This window comes from Molothrus aeneus, chromosome 21, assembly GCF_037042795.1.
Source record: "Molothrus aeneus isolate 106 chromosome 21, BPBGC_Maene_1.0, whole genome shotgun sequence".
Classification (NCBI taxonomy): domain Eukaryota; kingdom Metazoa; phylum Chordata; class Aves; order Passeriformes; family Icteridae; genus Molothrus; species Molothrus aeneus.
Window position 1 is genome coordinate 3,397,579 of NC_089666.1, and position 25,788 is coordinate 3,423,366.

Genomic DNA, 25,788 nt, shown 5'->3' on the forward strand with positions numbered 1-25,788 from the left:
TTTGTTGTTGTTGTTTTTTGTTTTATTTTTATTTTGGGGGGTTTCGTTGTTTTTTGGTGGGGTTTTGTTGTTTTTGGGGGTTTTTTGGGGTTTTTTGATTTTGTTTTGGTTTTTTTTTTTGTTTGGGTTTTTTTGTTGTTTTGTTGTGTGTTTCCTCGGGCCGGTTCGGTGGTGGCGTTAACGAGCTGTACGGTTTGAGCACGGGGAACTCGCATTAAACCTTTCCCGTGACCCTTTCCCGGTCTGTGGGCTCTGTTCCTCTGCTGGGCCCGGGCCGCCGCTCGCTATCAGGCCTGGGAACTACAACTCCCAGCGTGCCCCGCGCGCGGCGCGCGGCGATGACGCACACCTCTACGCACCTCCCGGGCGACGGCGCCGCGGGGTGACATGGCGGCTGTGCGGGAGCGGCGGTGAAGGTGAGCCACGGGCGGGGCCGGCCTGAGGGGACCTTGGCAGCTGCTCCAGGCTGGCTCAGTGTCTCTGAGGGTCGCCTCCGGAGCAGCAGGTATAGGGACAGGGACAAGGGCAGGGACGGGTGAGCGTCGCACCCGCTGGGGCAGGGTCCTGAGGGGGCGCGAGGAGGGCGCTTCCCGCCCTTTCCTCCCGCCCCTGAGGGCTGAGGGAATGCGGCGTCCGGCCGGGGCGTCAACCCAAGGCGTTATGTGGGCACCGGTATGGCGGGGGAGCAGGGCCCAGAGCATCCCTGAGGCACACCGGGATGGCGGGGGAGCAGGGCCCAGAGCGTCCCTGAGGCACACCGGGATGGTGAGGGAACAGCCGGGGGCATTCTCCGGGGACACCGGGATGGCGGGGGAGCAGAGCCGGGGACATTCTCCGGGCACACCGGGATGGCGGGGGAGCAGAGCCGGGGACATTCTCCGGGCACACCGGGATGGCGGGGGAGCAGAGCCCAGAGCATCCCTGAGGCACACCGGGATGGTGTGGGAACAGCCGGGGGCATTCTCCGGGGACACCAGGATGGCGGGGGAGCAGAGCCGGGGACGCTCTCTGGGCACACCGGGATGGCGGGGGAGCAGAGCCCAGAGCATCCCTGAGGCACACCGGGATGGCAGCGGAGCAGGGCCCAGAGCATCCCTGAGGCACACCAGGATGGTGAGGGAATGGATCCCGGGGCATTCTCCGGGCACACCGGGATGGCGGGGGAGCAGGGCCCAGAGCATCCCTGAGGCACACCGGGATGGCGGGGGAGCAGGACCCAGAGCGTCCCTGAGGCACGCCGGGATGGTGAGGGAACAGCCGGGGGCATTCTCCGGGCACACCGGGATGGCGGGGGAGCAGAGCTGGGGACACTCTCTGGGCACACCGGGATGGCGGGGGAGCAGAGCCGGGGACACTCTCTGGGCACACAGGGCTGGCGGGGGAGCAGGGCCCAGAGCATCCCTGAGGCACACCAGGATGGTGAGGGAATGGATCCCGGGGCATTCTCCGGGCACACCGGGATGGCCGGGGAGCAGGGCCCAGAGCATCCCTGAGGCACACCAGGTTGGTGAGGGAATGGAGCCGGGGCCATTCTCCGGGCACACCGGGATGGCGCGGGAGCAGAGCCGGGGCCATTCTCCGGGCACACCGGAGCAGAGCCCGTGACGGCGGAGCTCGGTGGCCTCTGTCCGTCATCCACGGTCACTCTGCCACAGGGGTGGAGACCGGCTGGACTCGGCGTCGCCGAAGGAGCTGCGGGACTGAGTGCGGCCGGGGCGAGGGAGAAGGCAGGGAAAACTGCTGCCGTTTGTTCTCGAGAGGGCCTCAAGCTGGCCATGCGTGACTTGTGAAAACGTAACTCATCCTGAAAGTAAGCGGAGGATGGGGAGGAGTGATCGCTGCGAGCCTGATTATTGGAAGGGAGAAAGAGTTTTGGGGTTTTTTTCCTGATGAGTTGTATAAAATGGAACAATTTCTTTATGAAGGACAGAAGATAGTCCTTCAAATGCATATTTATCTAGTTCTTGTAAAGATGCTTGGTTGGATCACAGAGTCATGGAATGGTTTGGGTTGGGAGGGACCTTAAAGATTATCCACTTTCACCTCTGCTATGGGCAGGGACACATTCTGCCAGACAAGGCGGATCAAGTCCTGTCCAACCTGGCCTTGAGCACTTCCAGGGATGGGGCAGCCACAGCTTCTCTGTGAAACCTCTGCCAGGGCCTCACCATCCTCACAGGGAGGAATTTCTTCCCAATATCCCATCTAACCCTGCCCTGTGTACGTGGAAAGCCTTTCCCCCTTGTCCTGTCACTACACCCCTTGGACAGGTGGTGACACTTGGTGACACTGCTCTTTGCTGGATTTTTCCTGTAGCGCAATGTCCCTGCTGTTTACTCGTTCCAACTCAATAGTTGCAGTGAAGAAGGATAAAAGACACATGGCTGAGGTAAATGCTTCTCCACTTAAACATTTTGTCACTGCAAAGAAGAAAATCAATGGTATCTTTGAACAGTTGGCTGCATACATCAACGAGAGCTCCTCGTTCCTAGAAGGTAATTTGAGTTCTTGGACTATGAGTGTGTAACAGTGCTCTACCTACATATGATTCCCCCAAAACACACACCACCCCCTCAGTCAGTTAAACAGAACTGCTAAATCTGTGTTTATTTATACATGCATGTCTGTTTATGCATTCATGTTTGTAAGAAAAAATGAAAATTGTTGAATTTGGGTGGAGTTCAGGTTCATATTTGAAGATGAGAAGTTCATGCATGTTAAGAAACTGAGCTAGTTAGGGAGCTATGCTTGGTTTTTATGTTTGGGAGATTTTTAATTAATTACACAACCCCAGTAGGTATTTTTTGCCTGTAATCCTTTCACTATTCTTGCCTGGACACATCATTGCTACTGACATGTAACATACACCAGTAATTGGCTTTAACAGCTTAAGGCACAGACAGATTTTATCTCTAAGGGTGCTGGCCTGTTTGCAGTGTTGGCTGTTGTGTTCAAGGCAGTCCCAAGAATGAACAGTTATGAGATACACAAAAGAGTCCATTTGATAAATCCTATTATAAAATTGCTTCAGGGTGTCATTGCCTATGTCAAGAACACCCATATGAGCTGTGGGACACAGATAATGTTAAGTGATACCATGGCAGAGAGAGGTTTCACCCAGGTCTGACCCAGATGGCTTCTGGCATTCAGAGGCATGATCTATTTTGATTTTAGAAACACACAAGAATGCAGAGCTTGATCCTGTCACCACAGAAGAGCAGGTACTGGAAGTCAAAGGCTACCTGTCAAAAGTCAGTGGTATTAGTGAAGTGTTGGCAAGACGACACATGAAAGTTGCTTTTTTTGGGAGGTGAGTCACATGCTTGTGTTGCCTATGCTGCCCATTCAGGAAAGCATTTGAGTATTGTAGCCAGTAAAAAATATTTATATAAACACGAGTGCTTTAGCTTTTGCTTGTAATGTCCCTGATACAGGTGCTCTTGTAAATTGGAAACAAGTATTGTATCACATAATGCTTCAATTTGAAGAATTCTTTAAATAGGGAAATAAAAAAGTCTTTTTGCAGGTTGCCTCTGGCACCTAAATTGTTAATGGCTCTGATACAGCTTGGCTGTAGAGAACTTGCTTTTGTAACATCAAAATGAGCACACCTAGCTCTTGAAAGCCTGAAACACTGTCCTTAATCTGGCTGCAGGACAAGCAATGGGAAGAGCACTGTGATAAATGCCATGCTGTGGGACAAGGTTCTCCCTTCAGGAATTGGACACACCACTAATTGCTTCCTGCGTGTAGAAGGGACAGATGGACACGAGGCTTTCCTGCTGACTGAAGGTTCAGAGGAGAAGAAGAGTGTAAAGGTACAATTTCCTTAAACATAAGGTTAAGGATAAGAGCTCTTCAGAAATGTCAGAAAAGGAAAGAAAAAAAAATTCACAGTTAAGGATTTTAATCATTAAAGGAGTGGAGATGAAGAATGAGTCTTTATTAGATGTAAGAAGCAAGTTGCAGAATGGGGACTTGTTTGTTTTATGGAAGAGATGATATGTTGTATTTCTTAGAGATAGGAGGGAACAGTGACTCAGGAAGTTCTGAGCTTTGTATAACTGACAGAATCACAGACTTCCTGGTAATTCCTCAGTATCCTTTCCTGACAGGAAAAATCTCTCACAAACTCTCACTAGCAGTTGTCTTTTTCCTAGGACATTCAAGAAGGTTTTATGTGGAAAACCTTCCAGAGAGAATATAATTTGAACTTGGGCTTTATCTCAAATTGTCTGTGAAGGGCCCTGGAGGGAGGATAAATGTGTTAGTGGGTCTTGGCAAACAGGAAATGTTATTTCCATCTCTTCCTAGACCGTGAACCAGCTGGCTCATGCCCTTCATCAGGATGAACATCTGAATGCTGGCAGCCTAGTCAGTGTAATGTGGCCCAATTCCAAATGTTCTCTCCTAAAGGACGACCTGGTGCTGATGGACAGGTGAGAAATAGCTTTCTTTCCTTTCCTGCTTATCACAGACTAAGTATGGAAATGTTTTCAAATATGTATTTAACAAGCCTCCAGGGAATTGACCCTGTTCTAATCTAAGACAGTGACCAAAGTCCCTTGCTGTAATTAACAGTGTGATTTTCTTGATCATTACTTCCTTTTAGCCTGTACTCTGTCACCTCAGGATAGTGTAGCTCAGACGTGGGAAATTAATGCTCTGAAAAGCTTTTACTAACTATTTAAATTTTGTTTTTGCTGTATTCACAGCACAGTAATATCTCATTTCTCTTTATTTCTAGCCCTGGCATTGATGTAACCACAGAGCTGGACAGCTGGATTGACAAATTCTGTCTTGATGCTGATGTATTTGTTCTGGTGGCAAATTCTGAATCAACATTGATGCAAACTGTATGTGCAAGTCCACTTGTTCAATGAATTTGGCTATAGGTTAAAAATATTTGACATATTAATTTAAAGAGGTTTTGTTTCATTTTCCTCAGGAGAAGCAGTTCTTTCACAAGGTGAATGAACGTCTGTCTCGACCCAATATATTTATTTTAAACAACCGTTGGGATGCATCTGCCTCTGAACCAGAATACATGGAGGAGGTTTGTGATGTGTTTAAAGTACTTTTCTTTGCATGGATATTATGGAGTCTGTTTTGACTCTGGTCCTTGGGGATGCAATCATTATCACCTGAGTGTGGAGACTCAAGGGAACATAGACTAGTGATGAGGACATGAATCTGGAAATTTCTGAGCAGGAAATCAAGAGTCTCACAAAAGTTAGATCACTTTAGAAAACCTCTGGAAAATTCCATAAAATAACAAATTTTTTTTTTCTTCAATGCTTCTTTGGTAGCTTAGACCAGCAGAGGTCATTGGGGTGCCTGGTCTAACCTTTAGGGGATGGATAGTGTGGATTTAACTGCATGTGTGGTTTCTGATGGCTTTCCCCAGGTGCGCCGGCAGCACATGGAGCGCTGCACCAGCTTCCTGGTGGATGAGCTGGGTGTGGTGGACCGAGCCCAGGCAGGGGATCGGATTTTCTTTGTGTCTGCAAAAGAAGTGCTGAATGCCAGGATTCAGAGGGCTCAAGGGATGCCAGAAGGAGGTGAGGAAAGCTAGCAGAAACTTTCCATTGGCTTATAGAGATGAAAATAGAGAGTATCTTGTTTCAAAAAATGTATAAAATTGAGTATGCCAAATTATTACTAAGGCTATCATAACAGAAGGGGTGACTTAGTAGCACTTTTACATTGGCTTCAGTGTAAAGCAAGAGCATTTCTTCATGTCCAACATCTGATTGCTTTCTCAAGATTTAAATGGTTGTTTTGTACATTCCTTCTCTCAGGTGGAGCATTGGCAGATGGATTTCAAGTAAGAATGCTGGAATTTCAAAGCTTCGAGAGGAGATTTGAGGTGAGCATTATGTGTGCCGAACTTTTGGTTAGATTTTACTCCTGAAAGACTGGCACTCATGGGGACATATTTTGGAAATGGATTGTACAGGAAGGAGAAATTGTGTTTGTATGGTTCTGCCTGCTGCTAATCTTGGGCTGCCTTTTGTATACAGGAATGTATCTCACAGTCAGCAGTGAAAACAAAATTCGAGCAGCATACGGTGAGAGCGAAGCAGATTGCGGAAGATGTTCGCCTCATCATGGACTCCGTGCACGTTGCTGCCCAGGAACAGCGGTGAGAACTCTGCTGGTGCTTGCATTACTGCACTTTGTATTCTGGGAGAAATGTGAGGGAACATGAGTGTTTGAAATGCAAAGCAGAATCCAGCATGTTTGAGAGCAGGAAGGACGTGTATTGGTGGTCTTGCTTCTAGTGTGTTATGGAAATATTGGGAAAAGGACCTTATTTTTGTCCTGTGCCATGACTGTGTAATGCTTTGCAGATATTGACATGTTTTGTTACTGGGCAGGAAAATCTGTCTTATTTCTGGAACTCAAATATATTTATAGATAAAAAATGCATTTATTTGGCATTTTGATGCACAGGTTTTTTTTTCACCAGAGTTTACTGCCTGGAAATGCGAGAGGAACGTCAGGATCGCCTCGGTTTCATTGACAAACAGCTGGAGCTCCTTACTCAAGACTACAAGCGGAAAATCAAACAAATCACTGAAGAGGTGGAGAGGCAGGTAAGGAGGAGTGTCTGCAGAAAACTGCAGTCTGAAAAGGCTACCAGCATGGTGGGGAAAATGCACAGTGCTGACAAAGCTTTGAAGTACTAACAACGTGGGAGTTACATATGGGAAGAGGAGAAAAGCTTTCAGAAGCTCTGTTTTCTCTCCTGTGCTATTTCTCTAGGTGTCCAATGCAATGGCAGAAGAAATCAGACGGCTCTCAGTGTTGGTAGATGAATACCAAGCAGACTTCCACCCATCTCAAGTAGTTCTTAAAGTGTACAAGACTGTAAGTGATGTTTGCTTAAGCAATTTAAGAGACCTTTTTTAGCTCTGAGTAATTATGCCAGCTCATTGTTAGACGTTTCAATCTTCCAACTAGGATAGAGCTAAAGCTTTAGTTTTTTAATAATCTCAGTAATAAATTGATACACATTATATATCATACTATATAGATTGAACAGAACTTTTCCTGAACTAAGTTCTATGAGATTTTTTTAAATTTGCCTTTTCATCCCCTTCACTGAAAAATGGGGGGAGGTATGATATTAATGTTAGAACACTGGGCAGACAGATTGTGTGCTCTTGTTTTGGGAGAGTCTTTTTAACTAGCAACTCTTTTAACTCTTTTAACTAGCACCTTCAGCCTGCATCTTAGCTATGTTTATTCTAATCTTAATAACCCTTTCTTTATTTGTCAGGAGCTGCATAAACACATCGAGGAAGGCCTGGGCCGTAACATGTCAGATCGTTGCTCCAGTGCTATCACAACTTCCCTGCAGACAGTGCAGCAAGAAATGATAGGTCAGCTCCACAGGCAATACTGCCCTTTCTCTTCCCTTGAATTGCATTTTGAAATAACTATAGGTAGATGTTCTGGGTTTCTCATTAATCCGATGGCTGACGTGCAGCTGACACCACCTTAGTTTCCATCTTGATGAGTAAGGCTGTTGTGCAGAGGACTAGTTCTGTGTCTGAGCTTATGCAGTGATTTCCTAATGAATGTGTACAGTCACACTGTAACCCTCATGACAGAGTGGAACTGTGGCAAAATCTGGAAGATGCTCACACCAAATCCTAATGAAAGACAAATTACTTGGAACTAGGTGCCTGTCTGATTTTGGTGCCTAAAGAACCGGGTTTCAGATTTTGTTTTCCAAAGTCTTGCTAATCTGTAAACTTCACCAGCTACCTGTAAGGATTTTGAAGGGTCCATGGAAAGATTTCCTTCTGGGCTGGTCTGAAGAACCAAGAATTGAATAATAATTGATGATGTATCTCTTACTTTGCGACATTCTTGGCTTATGAAATTTAACATACTAAGAAAACTGACTGTAGAGGATGAAACCATCCATAAGCACCTTGATTATAGAATACAAGACCAGTTAATTCTTGTGACCTCACCAGCTGTTTTTTGCATGTTTTTGTTTTCTCTCTGTGTAGATGGTTTAAAACCCCTCCTCCCAGTCTCTGTGCGGGGCCAGATCGACATGTTAATTCCCCGGCAGTGCTTCAGGCTCAGCTATGACCTGAACTGTGACAAGCTCTGTGCTGACTTCCAGGAGGACATAGAATTCCATTTCTCTCTCGGATGGACAATGCTGGTGAACAGATTTTTGGGACCAAAGAATGGTCGTCGGGCCTTGATGGGCTATAATGACCAGGTAGAGTGCCTCACTGAGTGACTGGGGTAGATTCTCATTATTTCAATGGCTGCTGAAGTTCCTTTGGTGGGAAGAGCAGTAATTCACCTCCTTTTATTCTCTTCTTTGATTTTGTTTTGTCCCTGCTTTTCTGATTAGGTTCAGCGCCCTTTAACACCAGCAAATCCCAGCCTGCCTCCTTTGCCTCAGGGCTCTATGACCCAGGAAGAGCTCATGGTGTCCATGGTGACTGGACTGGCCTCTTTAACTTCCCGAACTTCCATGGGGATCATCGTGGTTGGTGGTGTGGTATGTGTGCATTCTAGGTAGCATTTTTATAACTTAAGTTGGAGCACTGATGTAAAAAGCACTTGCACTGCCAAATCCTGTAGATATTTGCTATTGACAGATAGGGTTCTCTATTTTCTCCTTTGATCTTCCATTTGAGTACAGTGAGCTGATTTTGCAATGCTCTGTGCACCATTGTTGGCAGTGAATATCAGTAATATTGTGCAATTTGTTTATCCTTGTGCTTCTTTAGGTGTGGAAGGCTGTGGGTTGGAGACTGATTGCTCTCTCTTTTGGCCTTTATGGGCTGCTCTACGTGTACGAGCGCCTCACCTGGACCACCAAAGCCAAGGAGAGAGCTTTCAAGAGGCAGTTTGTGGAGTATGCTGGGGAGAAACTGCAGCTCATCGTCAGCTACACGGGCTCCAACTGCAGCCACCAAGTCCAGCAGTGAGTTCCCTGTATTCAGCTAACACTTTATGGAAATTCTCTTGTTTGGGGTTTTTTAGTGCTATTACTTCTATTCATGCTGAATTCTAGATTTTCAAAAATGTAATGACACCTGTTTTAAAATAATATTACTTTTATTTTGAATACGTAGTGTTTGGTTGCTGTTAGTCATTAGTCATAATAAACTTCCATGTCTCAAATCAAAATGCTCTGACATGTTCTTGTGCAGAAGTGTAAGGATGAGTGTCTGAGTCACAATGCCATCATCCCTATACATCAAAGGGATTTATTCCTTGAATGTGCTGCTTGATCTTACTTTCCCTTATACTCAACTCTTCTTGTTTCATAGAGAGCTTGCTGGAACGTTTGCTCATTTGTGTCAGCAAGTGGATGTCACACGGGACAATCTTGAGCAAGAAATTTCTGCCATGAATAAAAAAATAGAAGTTTTGGATTCACTGCAGAGCAAAGCAAAACTGCTCAGGTGAGATTTGATTATTCCATATAATTGTTTTTCATGTGATTGCCCCAGGATGTTCATATGAGCTGTGCCTTAGAGTTCATTCTGTCTTAGTCATAGCACTTCATGTGCAGCTGTCAGCACTTGTCCCTACCAGGTCATGTTCCCTTTCACTAGGTACTTTCCATTGGACTGTTGACAGTCATTTAAAACTTCTGTCTCACAAGGCACCTTTTTCTTCCTGTTTTTTATTTTTTTGAATTACAGTTCCTTCCCATTTATGACAACGTACAGTCTTCCACTCCTACAAGCTCCTTCAGGCCCTTATAAAATTATGCAAAAAGTCTTGCCTTCACCTTTGCACTCAGTTGTCTGCTGCTTTCTTTACCCTGCAGAGGATGTTGGGAAGACTTTTTCAAACATTCCTTACCTACACAGTAAGGCCAAAGTTGTGTCCAAAATCTCTGTCTAAACCTCAAAGCTTAGTGACTGACAGCAGGCAAGCATCCTTGACCTGCAGAGGAATGGCAGCAGCCTTTTGGAATGAACCTCTGGCACTCCATGCCTTGCTGTGTACTCATTTTTGTTGCACTTTTTTCTGACTGGCTTGAGAAATGAGAAAGACTTCCTTCACTGTTTCATTCACCTAACAAAACTTTCTGTCCTTGCAGGAACAAAGCAGGTTGGCTTGACAGCGAGCTCAACATGTTCACACATCAGTACCTGCAGCAAAGCAGATAGTGTGAGAAAAAGAGAAAAACAACAGTTTCCCTTCAGTGCTCTCTTAATTACTGCAGAGAACATGGTGGGTGATGGAATTCCCTAAAGGGAATGAGCAAGAGCAAGTTGCTGTGTTTCCAGTTGCTGTGTGAACAGTAGGGTTCTGCTTCCCTGTTCTGTGTCCCACCTCCAAACACTACCTGTTAATAACTCTTCTTTTTCCTTGTGAGACCAGGCTGTTTCAGGAGGAGTGTGTGCTTTATACATTTACAGGGGGCTTTTACTGTACTTTATTTTGCTTTAAACAAATTTAAAGCAATCAAGCAAATGTTTATCAGGTTAAAAGTTATTCTGACACATCTTTATGGAGTAATTTGTTTTACTTCATAAAGACAGAAGTTTTGAAGCCCCAGGCTGACGTATGTGTGACAAGCAGCTGTTTGACTAAACACAGATCCCACGCACACAGACATGGTGGTGGTTTCACAAAGCATTTGTAGCCCACACAGGCTTGTCTGAGGTTGACATTCCGTTATTCTAGAACATAACTGAAAATCACAGTGTCACTGCATTGAAAGGTTTACTGCTCTCAGGATGCTTAAACCTGTGAACAAAACCCAGTTCTCCTCTGGAGCAGGAGGGATTAAGATTTTGCTTTGGTAAGCTTAGTGAATTTGGAGTTAGTTTCTTCCTTTTAAGAGCTCTTTAATAACACAGTCTGGCCCATTTCCCATCGTGGACAAATAGTTTGCAAAGACAGAACTAGTTCCTGTGAAGGAGATAGTGCTGATGATTTGGCAGCTTGTTGATGAAGAAAACTAGGAAAGAGAAGCCAGTTGACACAATGTAAAGCACTGCATGATGAGCTCAGTTGATGAATGTGGGTTTTTTTTGGAAAAGCACAGCTGTCTTTCTGGAAGCAGGCCTGTGGAATTCCATTACCACTATTTGGCCACAAGAACAGCATGTGGATGACACGCTGTAAGAGATGTTGCTTTATGTAGAGTTCCCACAGGATGTACAGTCTGGGCAGCAATAGGATTTGGTATTTTTCTCTTCTGTTAAAAGTATCAGAACATGCTGGCAAGTACAGCTCCTCTGGGGTGGGGGGAGTCGTGGCTCTTGTAGTTCATGCCAGGGCAAGAATGGCTTAAAGCAATTTAGTTTTTTAAATACATTCTTTATTTGCAAATACATGAAATTAATTGTTGAGTTTTGCTCTGATGCATTTGGAATATAATAATTGGGAATTGTAAGGACTTGAGTCTCTTCCAGTCAGAATTGGCAGAGAAGAAATTCTGGCTGATTGTAGGAGCTTGAGTAGGATTAAGTTCCTCTACTGCAAGCTTCTTTCTTCCCTTGTAGGTCAGTATTTTGCTATGTGTTGGTTACAATCTTTCTGTTGCCTACAAAATATCTGAGGAATCCAGAATCAGATCCTGTAGTTCTGAGCTTAGTGACAACCTAAATCTCTTCAGCATCACACACATAGAATATGGGCTGTCCTGGAGCAGGTCCCAGCTGAATTCTGACCTGTTGAGCAGTGGTGTTTTTCATATTGACAAAGAGACTTTTCCCTTGAAAATGGCTTTAGGATTTCTCATTCATGCTCAGGTGTGAATATATGTGCCTGTGATAAGTCCCATGTTTTTCATATCATGGAACTTCCAGAAGGAAGCTGCCTGGTACTTGAGGGAGTAAAAATAGTGAAATGTCAGTAAGTACTTCTTAGGTAAGGCTGTTCTGAGATTTGTAGAAAGACTTGAGGTATCTTGATTGTGTAGGAGCTGGCGGTGAGACATCCCTAGAATGCAGAAAGGAAACAAACCTTTCCCTTCCAGTAGAAAGCTTTGACTCCAATTCAAACTGAAAATCTCTTTCTGTCAGAAGGTTTTTTTTGACCTTGACTGGGTTCCCTGGGCATCCACCAGGATGGGAATATAGATTTGATCAAATCTGAGAACGAGCAAGAAAGAAATTGGAGTCCCTGCTTTTGGAAGTGGGTACTCTGAGCCTGTGGTGAAGTATATTGGAGTAAGTGGGATCATCTAGTCTTACTCTGCTGCAGGTCTTGTTGAATAAATTTGAATCTTCAGTCTCTCAATCTGTCACATACACAGCTGCAATAAGCTATGTTCTGTTCTACTGAGTCCCGAATACACAAGGATATTGTCAATTCCAGGTCAAGGCAGAGGATGAGGTTCTACTGCTTAGCAGCTCATGACTACTTGCTTTTGATGAGGCAGTGTTATCTCTTCAGCAGCCTTCAGAGGAAATCTGATAAATGAGCTGACCTTTAAGGGAGTGTCTTATCTGTGAAGGGAAAAGAGACTGATGGGTTCCTAGTTCGCAGTGTTTGGCTGCTGTGTGTGTGATGCTGCTCAGGCCTGGGTGCTGCTGGCATTCTCACTGCAGAGCTGAAGCCTGACCTACAGAATGGGGGAAAGAATCACTTGAACTTTTTCAGAAGCAAAACTGCTAACATGTGTGAGTGTAACCCTTGTTCTGGAAGCCCTAGTGATTGAGAATCAAACTTTTAACAGACAGGCCTATAAGCTGGATTCTTCTGAAACAAATTACAGCTGTACTTCTTTAATTGAGAGTGGTGGAGGAATGAACACTATCATGAGTTTGTTCTCTTCTGATTTTCATAAAGAATGCTAAACTATTGCTTAAGACAGGTAATTCCAGAAACAGTCTTCCCCAAACTCCCATTTAAAGAAGGTCAGCTAAATGCACTTTTATCTTATTGCTGCTACTTACTTTTCCTGTTGTATTATGTTGATGGAGCTCTTCGAAATACTCTTACCAGTGAGTTTTCTCTGCTGTATTTAAGGTGATAAATTTGCATGAGTTAGTCCTGTAACAGTGCTGTAAACAATGGAAACCAAAATAAAAATGAATTGGAAAAACATTTCTCCTGATGTGTCCTGCATGTTGTGATACAGTCTCCCAGTGTAAGCATATCAGCTTACATCAGTATGTACAGCTTTGCTGCTTTGTGTTACTGAATTGCATGTTTGACACTTGTGACCTTTTTCTGTGTTCTTACTTTGAAAATTAACAAGGAGACCAGTGATATTGAATTGCCTGATAGGAAGTTTTAGTTGCAGTAAAATTGTGAGTATTGAATCAATGATTTCTTGAGAAAATTGTCGGAAATAATAGTGAGCAACTACTGGGTTGGTGGCCTGAAACTCTGGTGCATCAGCATCCTCAGCTGGTAAGTTACATCGGGCGAGTTAGAGAAGGCCAGATTTCCTGTGACATGGTTCCAAAATATTAGGGAAATTAATCCACAAACACCAGAGGTTTATGTCCGAAAAGGAGACAGAGGAGTCCCTTCTGGCTTTATTCCAATAAAGGCAGAGGCCATGGGGCATTCCCCTCAATCTCTCCAGTTTTTGGAGGATGCAGCCTCCTTTTAATCCCAATTTCCCAGCCACATTTCCCTTCTCTCTTTCCCCATTGGCTGAGGTACTTGAGAGGTTCAGACTTCCCAGAATGCCTGATACCAAAGATTGCCCTCTAATGTATAACCCTCTCTTTTAATTTTTAATTCTTATAGAATTTAGGGGTTTTTCTTCCCTATTGTTTCTTCCATCTCTCAATGTCTAATCTCATTTATCAGCAAACCTAAAATTTATTCATAAAAGCAAATATCTTTTTCCATTCATCAATCAGTGGAATCCTTCCAGTTATTTATCTCCCAGTGCTGGTTTTATCTACCAGCAGCCTCACAGCTGGTTTGTAAAGACAAATCTGCTATTCCTCTCAGACACAACTCCTTTGGCCTGTGGGGGGGTGCTGGGGCTATGCGGCCCTTCTGACACGGAGCGTTGGGAGCAGGACGGTGCCAGGGCTCTGTCCCGGGCCGGGCAGGCCCCTCAGGGTAGTGCCAGGGCTCTGTCCCGGGCCGGGCCAGCCCCTCAGGGTAGTGCCGGGGTTCTGTCCTGAGTTCTACCCTGGCCAGGCCGGGCAGGCCCCTCAGGGTCGCACCAGGGCTCTGTTCCGGGCCGGGCAGGCCCCTCAGGGTAGTGCCAAGGCTCTGTCCCGAGCCAAGCAGGCCTCTCAGGGTCACATCAAGGCTCTGTCCCGATCTCTACCCTGGCCAGGCCGGGCAGGCCCCTCAGGGTAGTGCCAGGGCTCTGTCCCGAGTTCTACCCTGGCCAGGCCGGGCAGGCCCCTCAGGGTCGCACCAGGGCTCTGTTCCAGGCCGGGCAGGCCCCTCAGGGTAGTGCCAGGGCTCTGTTCTGGGCCGGGCAGGCCCCTCAGGGTCATATCAAGGCTCTGTCCTGAGTTCTACCCTGGCCAGGCCGGGCAGGCCCCTCAGGGTCGCACCAGGGCTCTGTTCCAGGCCGGGCAGGCCCCTCAGGGTAGTGCCAGGGCTCTGTTCTGGGCCGGGCAGGCCCCTCAGGGTCATATCAAGGCTCTGTCCTGAGTTCTACCCTGGCCAGGTCGGGCCAGGCCCCTCAGGGTCGCACCAGGGCTCTGTCCCGGGCCGGGCAGGCCCCGCAGGGTCGCACCAGGGCTCTGTCCCGGGCCGGGCAGGCCTCTCAGGGTCACATCAAGGCTCTGTCCCGAGCTCTACTCCGCGGCCGGGCCGCGGCTCTGCCCCAGCCCTACCCTGCGGCCCGCGGCCGGGCCGGGCAGGCCCCGAGCATGCCGGGAGCCGTGGGGCGGGCCCGCCCGCTGGAACGGCCGCGCCGGGGCGGCCCGGGGGAATCCCGGCGGCGGCTGGAGCTGGGCGGGCATCCCCCGGCTCCCGGAGCGGGCGGGCAGCCCCCGGAGCGGCGGGGGCGGCGCAGGTGGGCCGGGGAACGCGGGGCCGGCGCGGGGACTTTGAACGCCTCAGCCCCGGGGCCGCAGGGCCGGGCGGGACTCGCGGGCTCCCCGCACTGCCAGGGAGGGAGGAAGGAAGGAGTTCACCGATCTCTGCCGCTGCCCGACCGGCCTCTCGGATAGGAAAGGGGAATTTTACAATTTTAAAATGCTCGGGCTCTCGTTTGTGAGGATGGGACGTCCGAGCCAGCGCATCTGTGCAGAGCAGCGCGGAGTTTGAACAACCTCCTCGCAGGGTTCTCAGCTCCCCACACAACCGTTGTTTATTAACTGCGGGAGGCCAAGCTCCTTTTCAGAAAGATTTCAAATTACAGCAGTTTCATAAACCTGAGCCCCCGGGGCTGGACATGAAGGTTTTGTAGATTATGCCAAGAGTGGACCTCATCTGGTAAAACCCTTCCAGAAAGTCCCTTGACTGATGTTATTTTCCGAGTATTTGCTTTCTGATAAGCAATGATGAGTGGATGCTCATCAAATCTATTAGCTTTGTCCTGTGAAGGCTGTGAAAACTACTGTTTTTTCCAAATTGTCTCGAATTTAGTGCCTCAACACTGATATTTCTGTTTTATGTTTTGTAGTGAGTGCACCTCTCCCTTATTTTTTGCAACAAAGAGATGTTGTAGTTTACTGATAGTTAGCACTGCTCTTGATTCCTCCCACTGCTGTTGTATCACATGTGCATTTGATTCCTCATGTCCAGTTGCCAAGGTAGCAGATGCAAAAACAAATTAGATGAGCTTTGCAGAAGTATTTGGGGATCCTTTAGAACAAAAGGTCCCAGAGAAACACAAAGTCTTCTTGAGGACATAATTTATCAGTCTAGCCAAAAGCAGTGTGGGAGTTCGGGTTTAGGGTTTGCAGCTGTTTTATTTTAAAATCCACTTTCTGCAAATTTAGAGGAGCTTGCAATGTTGTAAAGATGTTGAACGGTGTGACAGCCTTTCAGTCAAACTAGGTTTTATTTATTTATCTGTTAATTAACTCCTTTTCACCTCCCTCTTCTAATAAAAGGGCATCCCTTTGTGGGATTTAATTTAATTAATTTGTGGGATTGGAATTGCCTGAACTGTAGTCCTGAGTCATGGTTGAGCCTTTTGGAGCCTTCCTGGCCAGCTTTGACTCTGTATTTCTTTTGGATGTAGGAGATATTCACATTAATTAGTTATACTTTGAACTTACAAGCATCCTGGTGTTACCACAATAGCAATTTCAATGCTTCAAAAGAACATTACAGCAGGATTGCATAAGTATGTCCTAAATAACAGCCTCTAAACCAAATATCTCTTATCTAGGTTTTTGATGTGAATTTTTCGTGTTTACTGTTTCCTCTGTCAGAGTTTCTTCGTTTAGTCAGCTCCCAGTTTCTGAGTGCAAAATATTTGGCAGTTTATCCAAGGGGAGAGAAGCATCTTGTGGTGCTGGTTCTGAGCATAAGGAGTTGTGACACTGGCTGATTTCTCAGGGGCAAAATCAACATTTCAACAGCTGTAAGTATTTTTTAGCAAAATTCCCCTGAAAGCGTGTCTGCTTCTTCACTTATTGCAGTGAATTTATGTAGTTCACTCTCCTTCTGGCTTTACATTAAAAGATTTTTGTAGGATGGACTTGGAGCTCCTGAAGAGGCTGCGCCAGGCCAGCCAGGACCTTCTGCAGAGGCTGAGAATGAAGCAGGAGAAGATGAGAAAAGAGCTTCCCAGAAAGCAGCTCCTTCCAGCATCTCATCATGGCATTGCATCTGCTGAGAGATTGATCCTCTTGTCCAGGAGAGTGGTATGTGCTAGAAATTCAGGGAGCAAATGGGCCTTTATGACAGACAGCAGCTCTGCCTGTGCTTTGGTGTGGTCAAGGAGGCATATGGGCATGGAAGAGCTCTTGGAAAGTGGTATGTGGAATATGGAGTCTGTCCTTTGGTTATTGTTTGCTCTGTGGTCTCAATCTCTTCTCCTGGCAAAGGGTTTGGAGATCAGTTCCTGCCTAAGAAAGGCAACTTTCTTCTTCTAAGATAGGAATGAGCATTGTGGAATAAAATCATTTTGTTTCTTCTAAGCACAAGGGCTGAAAGTTCAATGGTTCCTGAAATTGGGAAAAGCTGCATTTAAGGAAAAGCAGGGAAAAGCTTCCATTGGAAGTGGATCTCTTTCTTACACTCTCCAGAACATAAGGATTTTTCTTTTTCCCCTGTAGGAATTTAAAGGAGTGAACAGACTAGAATGGTTGATTCTAGAACAGAATCTAGAGAGGTTGATTTAGTGAGTGAAATGTTCTTACAAAAGGTGTTTGTAGTCTGGCTGATGACAATGTATTAAGAGAGTCTGTCCTCACAGAAGGAAAATCAGGTGGATGCAGTAAAATCTGACCCTGGAATAAAGGTGGCTGTGGAACCCAGAGCTGGCCCAGCCCTCAGTTCATCTCCTAAACACAGCAGCAGTGCCAGAGGGGTACAGCAACAACAAGCAAAGACACAGGAAGGAGCAGGTTTCAATTCCAACTTTCCTGGGAAAGAGAAGAATGTTATGCCAGTGTCTGCAGTCATCATGTCTGGCAGAGACATCTCCAGAGAGAATGGGGATGGTGGTGCTCAAGGAAGTCCAGAGGAAGAATCCTCCTTCCTGGGGCATGGAGAGAACAGAAAACAGTCTGCTCTGCTGCATGCTTTCCATGAGAAATGTCATCCAGGGCCAACACTGAGCAGAGTGCAAAATAAAGAGACTGGTGAGCAGCACGTGGTCATCAGAGAGCCCCACAGCCCTAAGTCAGTCTTGCTGATGCCTCAGTCCAAAGAGTTGAAGGTAAATGTTAAACCAATGCTTTTCTTATTTTCCTAAGTCAACAGAATGATGAGGAGGAAGGGCTGGGTGAATGTTACCTCTCCTGTTCCCACTGTGTAAATTGGAAGTTGGGGTCAGAGCTGTTCCCAGCCAGGGGCTGTTGGCAGTTTGTTCAGGCCCTGCTTTCCTGAGCCAGTGAACTGAAGACCAGAAATCTGTAACACTTGACTGGGAAGTGTTGTCTGGCTTTTGCACATGTCATGCACATGCTGAGGCAGAGCAGGCAGGTGCAGTGCTGCTGTCCCACAGTTTGTCTCCTGGCTGTGATCATCCTCCATGGCAGCACAGGTTGCCTTATCTTTGGTGAGGTGTGATGCAGCTCAGCATTTTGTTTAAAGCTCTGAAAAATCCTGCCTTATTTGGGCAAGTCCCTGTCTCCTCTTTCTGTTTTATTTATTGACAAGACAAAGAGCTGGTGAGCAAATACTCAAATTTGCAAATGAGTAGAGGCATAGATGGAATCCAGTCTCAAACTAAGGCACAGCTGTCCCATCTGCTGGTTGTCTCCTCAGCTGTGCCTTTGAGTGTCCTGTCAGGTGATTAGGAAGTTGTCATGAATTGTTTTCTTTCAGAAGGAAACTCGTCATGTGACTTTTCAGCCTGACCCTAAAGAAGATGCCATGCCTGTCAGCAGCTGGTCTGCCCGTCCTTTCCTGGGCTATGACTGGATTGCAGGTGAATCCTAACTCTGAAGCAAAGCTCTCAGTGTGATATGGTGATATTTAGAGTTAAAATACAGCTTCTGACCCCTTTGGGGTGTGATGGAACTGCTGTCCTAGGGCCAATGGAGCAGGTCCCAGCAAAGGGGCTGCAGCTTTTTCTGAGGCCCCTCTCCAGACTAGAGGTGACCTGTGCTTACCTGGAGTGGTGAAGTGGCAGTGGGATGGGAATTCAGGCAGCAAATGGCAAAGCCTGGTGAGGTCAGAAGGGATAGCAAATACCTGGAATGAATGAGTGCAATAAGGGACCCAAACCACACAGTAAATCTCTGGCTTGACATGATCTGCCCTTCTCATTTTCATTATTTTGTTTGGACTGTATCTTGTGAGGCTTGCTTTGGTACCTTCCCAAATTTTGTAAATCATTGAAAATCATTAATCATTCTCTTTCCTTGGTGTTCTCAGGGCTTCTTGATACAAAATCTCCAGTAACAGAAAAATCTGAGCAGTACTTTGCTGAGCTGCACGAGTTCCGACAGTCCAACAGAGAAACCTGCATTCATCAGCAGCACCTGGAGTAAGTGGGAATGGGGAAGGGCTGAAGCCTCAATGCTCAGTCCCTTAGTAACCCCTGTAGTAATGATAAGCATAATCTGATTGGAGCAGGACATTGTGAGTGTCTTTATTTACCTCTCAGTCATGTGTGCTTGGAAGAGGCAGTGCTGTTCACAGGGCCAGCCCCTCTGTCACTGACTGATTTCCTTGTGTGTTTCTGTAGGCCTGAGGATTACACAGCTCCTGAACAAGAACTGGATTTGATAATTGGTTCTCATAAGTGTAAGATCATATTTCTTCCTAATGCAATTTCTGTGAATAAAGAACTAAGCAGTCTTTACCTGAGAGAGCACCACGTCATGCAAGACCAGCCAGAATGTGTTATTGTCAGCTGCAGCTTTTCAGCCAGACTCAACATCCTACTCCAAAGATACTTGAGTCTTCTAAGGATCCACTCTCAGTGTCATTTTAATTTGTTAGGGTTTCTTGTAATTGGCTAATGTTCTGTTTCTAAATTGAAGAGGTTGAAGTTTTGGTTTTGCTTTTTAGGAACTGACTTGGGGACAGGAAATGTATAAGATATTTCAGGAAAAGCAGCTCTTTTTATAGAATGCAGATGTGGTGCTGTGATAGAACACAGTTTTTTTGGCTGGGTTCAGGGACCTTGTGACAAACAAGAACCCTGCTGAAAGTTTGTTGCTGTGTGCAGGTGTTTACTGTTATGGATTAAACGAGCGCCTCTTTACCACCCCTGGGGATTCAGAAGCTGCCTGCCCTGTGTGTAAGATCCCACGTAGCCACCAGCCCCCAGGGACACTGGAGGAGCCAACCCACGTCAAGTAAATAAGAATTCCTGCTTTGTAATGTGCACAAATCAAGGAAACAATAGAGAATAAAATCTGATCAGGTGAAAAGAGCACCCCAACAGTTCTGTAGAAGGTTCCTGTTTTCAAGGCAGAGATATTTTGCTTAAAAATTCCTTACTAATTTTTTCTATAAGCATGAACAGTTTTGAAACCAATCAGAAATGCATGTTTTGTCTGAATTTGGTCCAGAATCTGAATGTACATGTAAAATGTCTATTGCCCTAATCCAGAATGGTTCACTCTGGGGTTAGACCCTTGGGTTCTGAGTGGGAAGGCATGCACATTCCTTGTGCCCTTGCCAGAGGTGTGGGCAGTTACTTCCTACACCTTCCTTTTTCCTTGGAACACAAGCCCTGTGAGGAATATTTGAAGGAGCTGGGGGTGTTTAGCCTGGAGAGGAGGAGGCTCAGAGGTGACCTCATTGCTCTCTACAACTTCCTGAAAGGAGGTTGCAGACAGGTGGGGTTGGTCTCTTCCACCAGGCAGCACTGACAGAATCAAAGGACACAGTCTCCAGCTACATCAGGGAAGGTACAGGTTGGATATTAGGAGGAAATTTTTCACCAAAAGAATAATAAAGTACTGGAATGCTCTTCCTAGGGAGGTGGTAGAATCACCATCTCTGGATGTGTTTAAAAAAGCCTGGACATGGCACTTGGTGCTATAGCCTGGTTGAGGTGTGAGGGCATAGGTTGGACTCGATGATCTTAGAGGTCTCTTCCAACCTCATCATTCTGTGATTCTGTGATTCCCTTGTGTGGTTCCAGGGTCAGCATTCCCAGGGGTGCCCTTTTGCCAGCCCACAAGTACAGAGCCCATCGCAGGAGGAGCTTTCAGCCCACAGATGATCTTGCACTGTCCTCAGTAAGTTGCTGCCTTCCTGCTGAAGGCCCAACCCCAGCTGGTCCTTGATTTATAGCAAGAAGGAAAGAAAATCTGGGACTCATTCCCTTGGCAGAGTTTCCACTATAATTTTTGATACGCATCAGTGAGATAGCCAGAACATCCTTTGGTGTGTTCTGAGTTCATGCCTTGCTGTGAGTGACATAAAGTGTGTGACAGATTTCCAATGCTTTACACTGCACAAAAGGAAATGTCATGTGGAGATCTGGCTGACTTGTTTCAGGCACTGGCCTCTCAAGAGGATGAAGCACAGCTAAGAGTGCCTGTGTTTGTTTCCACAGACATTAAGGAGTCTGAAAGGCAAGTGTCTATTAGTGGCAAGGGTGGATTTAAAACTGCTGTTGTGTTGCTGGTCCTGTATTCTGTTCCAGTCAATGCTGCAGGCAGTATTGTTAATTTAACCTAACCCTGGCCTGGAGATTTCCAGGGAAGAGGTGGGAGGGAGCTTAGTTTTGTGGTTTAGGGAACTGGATGAGTCAGTTGAGACAGGTTCAGAGGGGTTAGGTGCTTGAGTTCTCAAAGTGAGAGATCAGTTTAGAAAAGTGGAAGAGAACTGTTTAGTTCTCTTTTATTTGAGATTTCATTTATCATTATCTGTTAGTCATATCAAACTCCTCAAAAAACAATAGAATAATTACTCAGTTAAACCTCCCTATGCAGAAGTTACTTCTGAACAATAACAGGCCATAATAGATAAAAAAGGGAACAGCATTCCCATCTTTTTCCACAGCATTGCCTGGCTGGCTGGGAAAACATGATTCCTTCCAGCAGCACTCTGCTGAGCAGTTTGGATCTGAGAGCCTCCCTGGAAGAGAAGCCTTCTCCCTCCCCTCACCTGGTAAGCACAGCCTCTGGAGTCCCAGGAGATGTTGGGTGTCAGCATTATATTTTCTGAAAAATCCCTTTGCCAGGATTTCTTCTCCTGGGAAGCTGAGAAGCCTCAGAGAAAACTGAAAACAATAATTATCTGATTTGCTTCTCCTGTATTTTGCTGCTTTGGAATGTGGTTGGAGATTGTTTATCCAACATGTGAATTGTTTTAACTTAATGACCAATCACAGTCCAGCTGTGTCAGGATTCTGGAGAGTCACAAGTTTCTCATTAGTATCCTGTTAAAGCCTTCTGTAAGAATCCTTTCTCTATTCTTTAGTATAGTTTAGTATAGCATTCTTTAATATCATAAAATAATAAATTAGCCTTCTAAGAACATGGAGTCAGGTTCATCATTTCCTTCCTGCCACAGGGGACCCTGAAAATACCACAAATGGTGACACCAGACGTTGGTTGTAGCCTGAGCTGAAGAACAGACCCTGGAGACAGGCAGAGTTCACAGCCAGGGCTGAATACAGAAGCATCTCCTGAGTTTTCCCAGACAGCTCAACACAATTTCTTTTTATGTTAATTATACAAAAAGAGATTTTTCAGAAAATATGATGGTGCCAGTTGGGAATTGCACAAATGGAAATTGCAGCCCCATCTCTAAAGGGTGTGATTATTGAGGGCTAAGCAAACAAAAATGCCTGGAGAGCATCTCCTTATCACTAGTGGGAAATGCTTTCCTTCTGCTCACTGGTGTGCACAGAGACAAAAAAGCAAATGGAGCTGAGTAACTGGCAAAAGCCTGTTCAGCTCAAGTCTTCATCAAAATGGGAAAAGTCACTTTGGCATTCTTTGATTAATATCCTCTTTATTTGGATTCCAGCACCCAGTGTCCAGATTATCAGGAGAAGCCAGAACTGACAAGTTCCTACACTGCCTCCCCTGGCACACCTGAGGTTTAGCAGAGCAAGCCAGGACACCAGGCAGCAGCCTCAGCTCAGACCCCACTCCCTCAACACTCTGCATCATGACTGCCCTGGGGAAGGGATGGGCACAGCACGTGGAAACAACTCAGAAACAAAGCAATTTGGATAAAAATAAATATTTGCACAGATTTTCCCCAGTTTTCATAGTCATGTGCTTATGTAAGCAACCAATAGACAGATCTGAGTTTGTACAGTTCACTTTACATTTTTTTGCCTTTTACAGCTACTGAGAGCTGCATGAAGTGTCCCAGCTGGGGCTGGATAAAGTCATGTGTGTAGGATCATTGGTGCATCTGCCACCTCAACTGAGTGACCAGCAGTGGCACTAACTCTGAATGCCAGGGTGAGGAACTGGCCTGGGAAGGGCCTGGCTCAGTGGAGTGACACAAATATGTTTACTTCCAAATATTCGAAATGTGAAACACAGTTTTCTAGCCTGTTAAACTTGAGTTCCACAATGATTTGTAAAAATTTTAAAAATTCAGTTTCTTCTCAGTGCAATGTGTGTAGCTACAGAGTGTAGTACATCAGAGTAACTTTGAATGTGAAAAAAATGTTAAAGTAAAATGAGATTTTATTCATCAGTGAGCTAGATAATGCCTTAAAGTGGTTGCACAATTTGCTTACCTCTACTTTTCCAAGTTTTCTGGAGATAAACCAAAAAAGCGTTTTAGAATTTTTAAATTGTACCAAACCAAGCTATTTCACATAGTGTGATTTGTTTGAACTTTATATGATCTTACTTTCCATGTCTGAAAACAATAAAACTGATGTTTTATTTTGCTTTGAATTTTCTGAAACAGAAGTTCCTGCCTCAAATGTATTTTAGGGAGCTAACTTGAGAGAATTAATTTGATTTGTGCAGCTTCTTGGCATTCACTTACTTTTATATGAAATACATTATTTATTAAATCAAATGCATGAAAATACTTTTTTAAACAAGGAGAGGAACACTGGAATCATGATTTAGCATGACTTTAGCTTTGGGTTATGTATCTGTAGGGTCAACTGAATGGAATTGGTCACATAATTTCCATTATTGGGAATACTAATTTAAAACTAAACTAATCCAGTGACTATAGAACACTAGGTGCCAAATTTTATACCAAATGGGACAAATTCTTTCTTCAAACATTTTTACTACTTTGCCTTCAAACTCAAGGCATCATAAACATTTCCTTAATTGATCCTGAAATAAATTACAGCAAGCCTGTCTCATACTATAAACAGAGAAAAGGTAATGCTGTAGATGGAGTAACCTGTGTTAGATCTCTCTGGTGCTGGCAGCAGTGCCATTGGAATTGTGGCTCAGCCCTCCTGCAGTGCCAGGGCTGGTTCTGCTGGAGCAGGGATCCTGGAGAAAGGTGCAGTCTCTGCCTCTGAAGATCCAGGGCAAGAGGCAGCTGCTGCTCCTCTGGGCAATCCAGTGCAGAAGCTGTGCTGGTGTTCCAGAATCTCCAGATTATATCCAGGCAGGAATGCTTGGCTGGTGTTCCAGAATCTCCAGATTATACCCAGGTAGGAATGCTTGGCTGGTGTTCCAGAATCTCCAGATTATATCCAGGCAGGAATGCTTGGCTGGTGTTCCAGAATCTCCAGATTATATCCAGGTAGGAATGCTTGGCTCCTCCCTCTGGGCTCACATCTCCCAATGGGATGCTGTAGTTCTTATCAGCCATGCAGGGACATTCCATAGCTGTTATCAGCAGGTGTCCCCCTCCCTAGGGAGGAGTGATCTCTTGTGGAAGAGATAAGGAAACCTGCCCACTTAGCAGAAGACAACTGCCATCCAGATGGTAATAGAATAAATCTTGCCTTGCAGTCTGGAACAAGGGTGGGTACAGGAATGTTTTGTTCTGCAATAATGAGGTTTGCACGGGGCCTTTGTCCTGCAGCATCTTACACAGTCCTGGAGAACAGAACCTTTCATGCAGGGGATGGGACTGAGATGTCACCTGGGGGCACACTGTAAGGAACACCTCTTACTGCTTGGAAACTTGCATTTCAGACAGTGTTAAAGCAGCTTCTGCACTTGGACTGTGGACTCTGTGCTGGAGCCAGTGCTGGATCTGCATTTCCAGGGAAAACAGAGAGTGGGGCGTCTGTGGGGTTCATTGGGATCGTAGGGTTCAGGAATACTGAAATGTTTTGAGGCCAAGAGTTTCCTAAGCCTCAAAATTATACAAACACTGGACTTGGTTGTGTAGGCACAGAAGTATGGGATAGCTTGTCTGCTATTCCTGGAGGTAGGCTTGACCTGGATTTATATTTTTTCCCCATATTTAGCACTAGGAACACACTGGTTTAGTCTGGGCAGCTGTGTACCCTGTTAATGGCTGGCTCTCTGTGTGCTCATTCGTGTCAGTTCTCTTCTGCCTGATGTTTTTGTAGTAAAGCTGGTGGTTTAGTTCCCCTTGCTGACTGTGTTTCATAAATATAACACTGATTCATGAGATGGGAAATCCAGCTTTGCTTAATTAGACATATTAAATGCAGTAAATGATGTGTTTGTGAGTGCTTTGAACAGAGCAATGTAGTTCAGCTGTTAAAATACAGCTCCCACCTACTTTTCAGTACCAGTGTTAGATGGTCTTTAGTGTTTGTTTGCCTTCTCCTATTAAGATCATTTTTGTGGTGTCTCAGGATCAGGTGTTTCTTGCTGCCAGTAAGAATTAATATCAAGAGTTTTCTGATTTATGTGTTCTGTTTTGTTATCAGCACATCAAGCAGTGACTCTCCCCAGAACTCCCAGGTGAAACAGCTGCATGTGGCTTGAACTTGCTTTTTGAATCATTTGCAAACTTTGATTTTGGGGGCTTTCATCTCTTTGGAACTTGTGTTTTCAAAGCCCATAAGGATTTGTTTTCAAAGTGTCTCAAATTTAAAAACACAAGAGAAGTTCTGTCTTTTCTCTTTGGAGTCAAACCCCTCGATTTCACCAGCTCCCTGGATAATGGCTGACCAAAACTAAGGACTTGGTTTCCTCCCTTCCAGAGCAAAATTGCCAGGAAGAGGAAAACAACACCCTAAATTTTTAAGGCTGAGATGCTCAATAAGTCAGAGTAAAGAAGTTTTACAGTCTTTAGAAAAACTACATCCTGAAAATCTTCCCCTTTGATTCTTTCACAAAAATTATTTCATATTTCCCAAATTTCTTTTGTTTGTGTCCACAAAGGAAAGTTCAT

The 25,788-nt window shown here is 45.4% G+C and overlaps 2 protein-coding genes across 5 annotated transcripts; both read left to right on the forward strand.

Moving 5' to 3' along the window:
* The first annotated feature begins 268 nt into the window (after window positions 1–268).
* MFN2 (mitofusin 2) lies at window positions 269–13,059 on the forward strand. Its single transcript, XM_066563835.1, has 19 exons — window positions 269–416; window positions 1,656–1,810; window positions 2,317–2,495; window positions 3,175–3,310; window positions 3,656–3,818; window positions 4,315–4,439; window positions 4,748–4,856; window positions 4,949–5,056; window positions 5,408–5,561; window positions 5,802–5,869; window positions 6,024–6,145; window positions 6,473–6,599; window positions 6,769–6,873; window positions 7,286–7,388; window positions 8,028–8,248; window positions 8,387–8,536; window positions 8,769–8,965; window positions 9,315–9,449; window positions 10,097–13,059. The coding sequence occupies exons 3-19, from the start codon at window positions 2,321–2,323 to the stop codon at window positions 10,164–10,166; spliced, it is 2,268 nt and encodes a 755-aa protein (XP_066419932.1). The 5' UTR covers window positions 269–416; window positions 1,656–1,810; window positions 2,317–2,320; the 3' UTR covers window positions 10,167–13,059.
* A 1,780-nt stretch (window positions 13,060–14,839) lies between these two features.
* On the forward strand, window positions 14,840–23,393 carry MIIP (migration and invasion inhibitory protein). Of its 4 annotated transcripts, none has more exons than XM_066564002.1 (11): window positions 14,840–14,953; window positions 16,323–16,474; window positions 16,576–16,757; window positions 17,312–17,776; window positions 18,388–18,490; window positions 18,940–19,051; window positions 19,253–19,311; window positions 19,739–19,868; window positions 20,663–20,759; window positions 21,529–21,636; window positions 22,827–23,393. In XM_066564002.1, the coding sequence occupies exons 3-11, from the start codon at window positions 16,587–16,589 to the stop codon at window positions 22,842–22,844; spliced, it is 1,263 nt and encodes a 420-aa protein (XP_066420099.1). In that variant the 5' UTR covers window positions 14,840–14,953; window positions 16,323–16,474; window positions 16,576–16,586; the 3' UTR covers window positions 22,845–23,393. The 4 variants fall into 4 exon arrangements, with proteins under 4 accessions (XP_066420099.1, XP_066420095.1, XP_066420098.1 ...); XM_066563998.1 differs by lacking the exon at window positions 22,827–23,393 and adding an exon at window positions 22,501–22,740; XM_066564001.1 differs by lacking the exon at window positions 22,827–23,393 and adding an exon at window positions 22,501–22,740 and having other exon boundaries at window positions 16,586–16,757.
* Window positions 23,394–25,788: the final 2,395 nt, after the last annotated feature.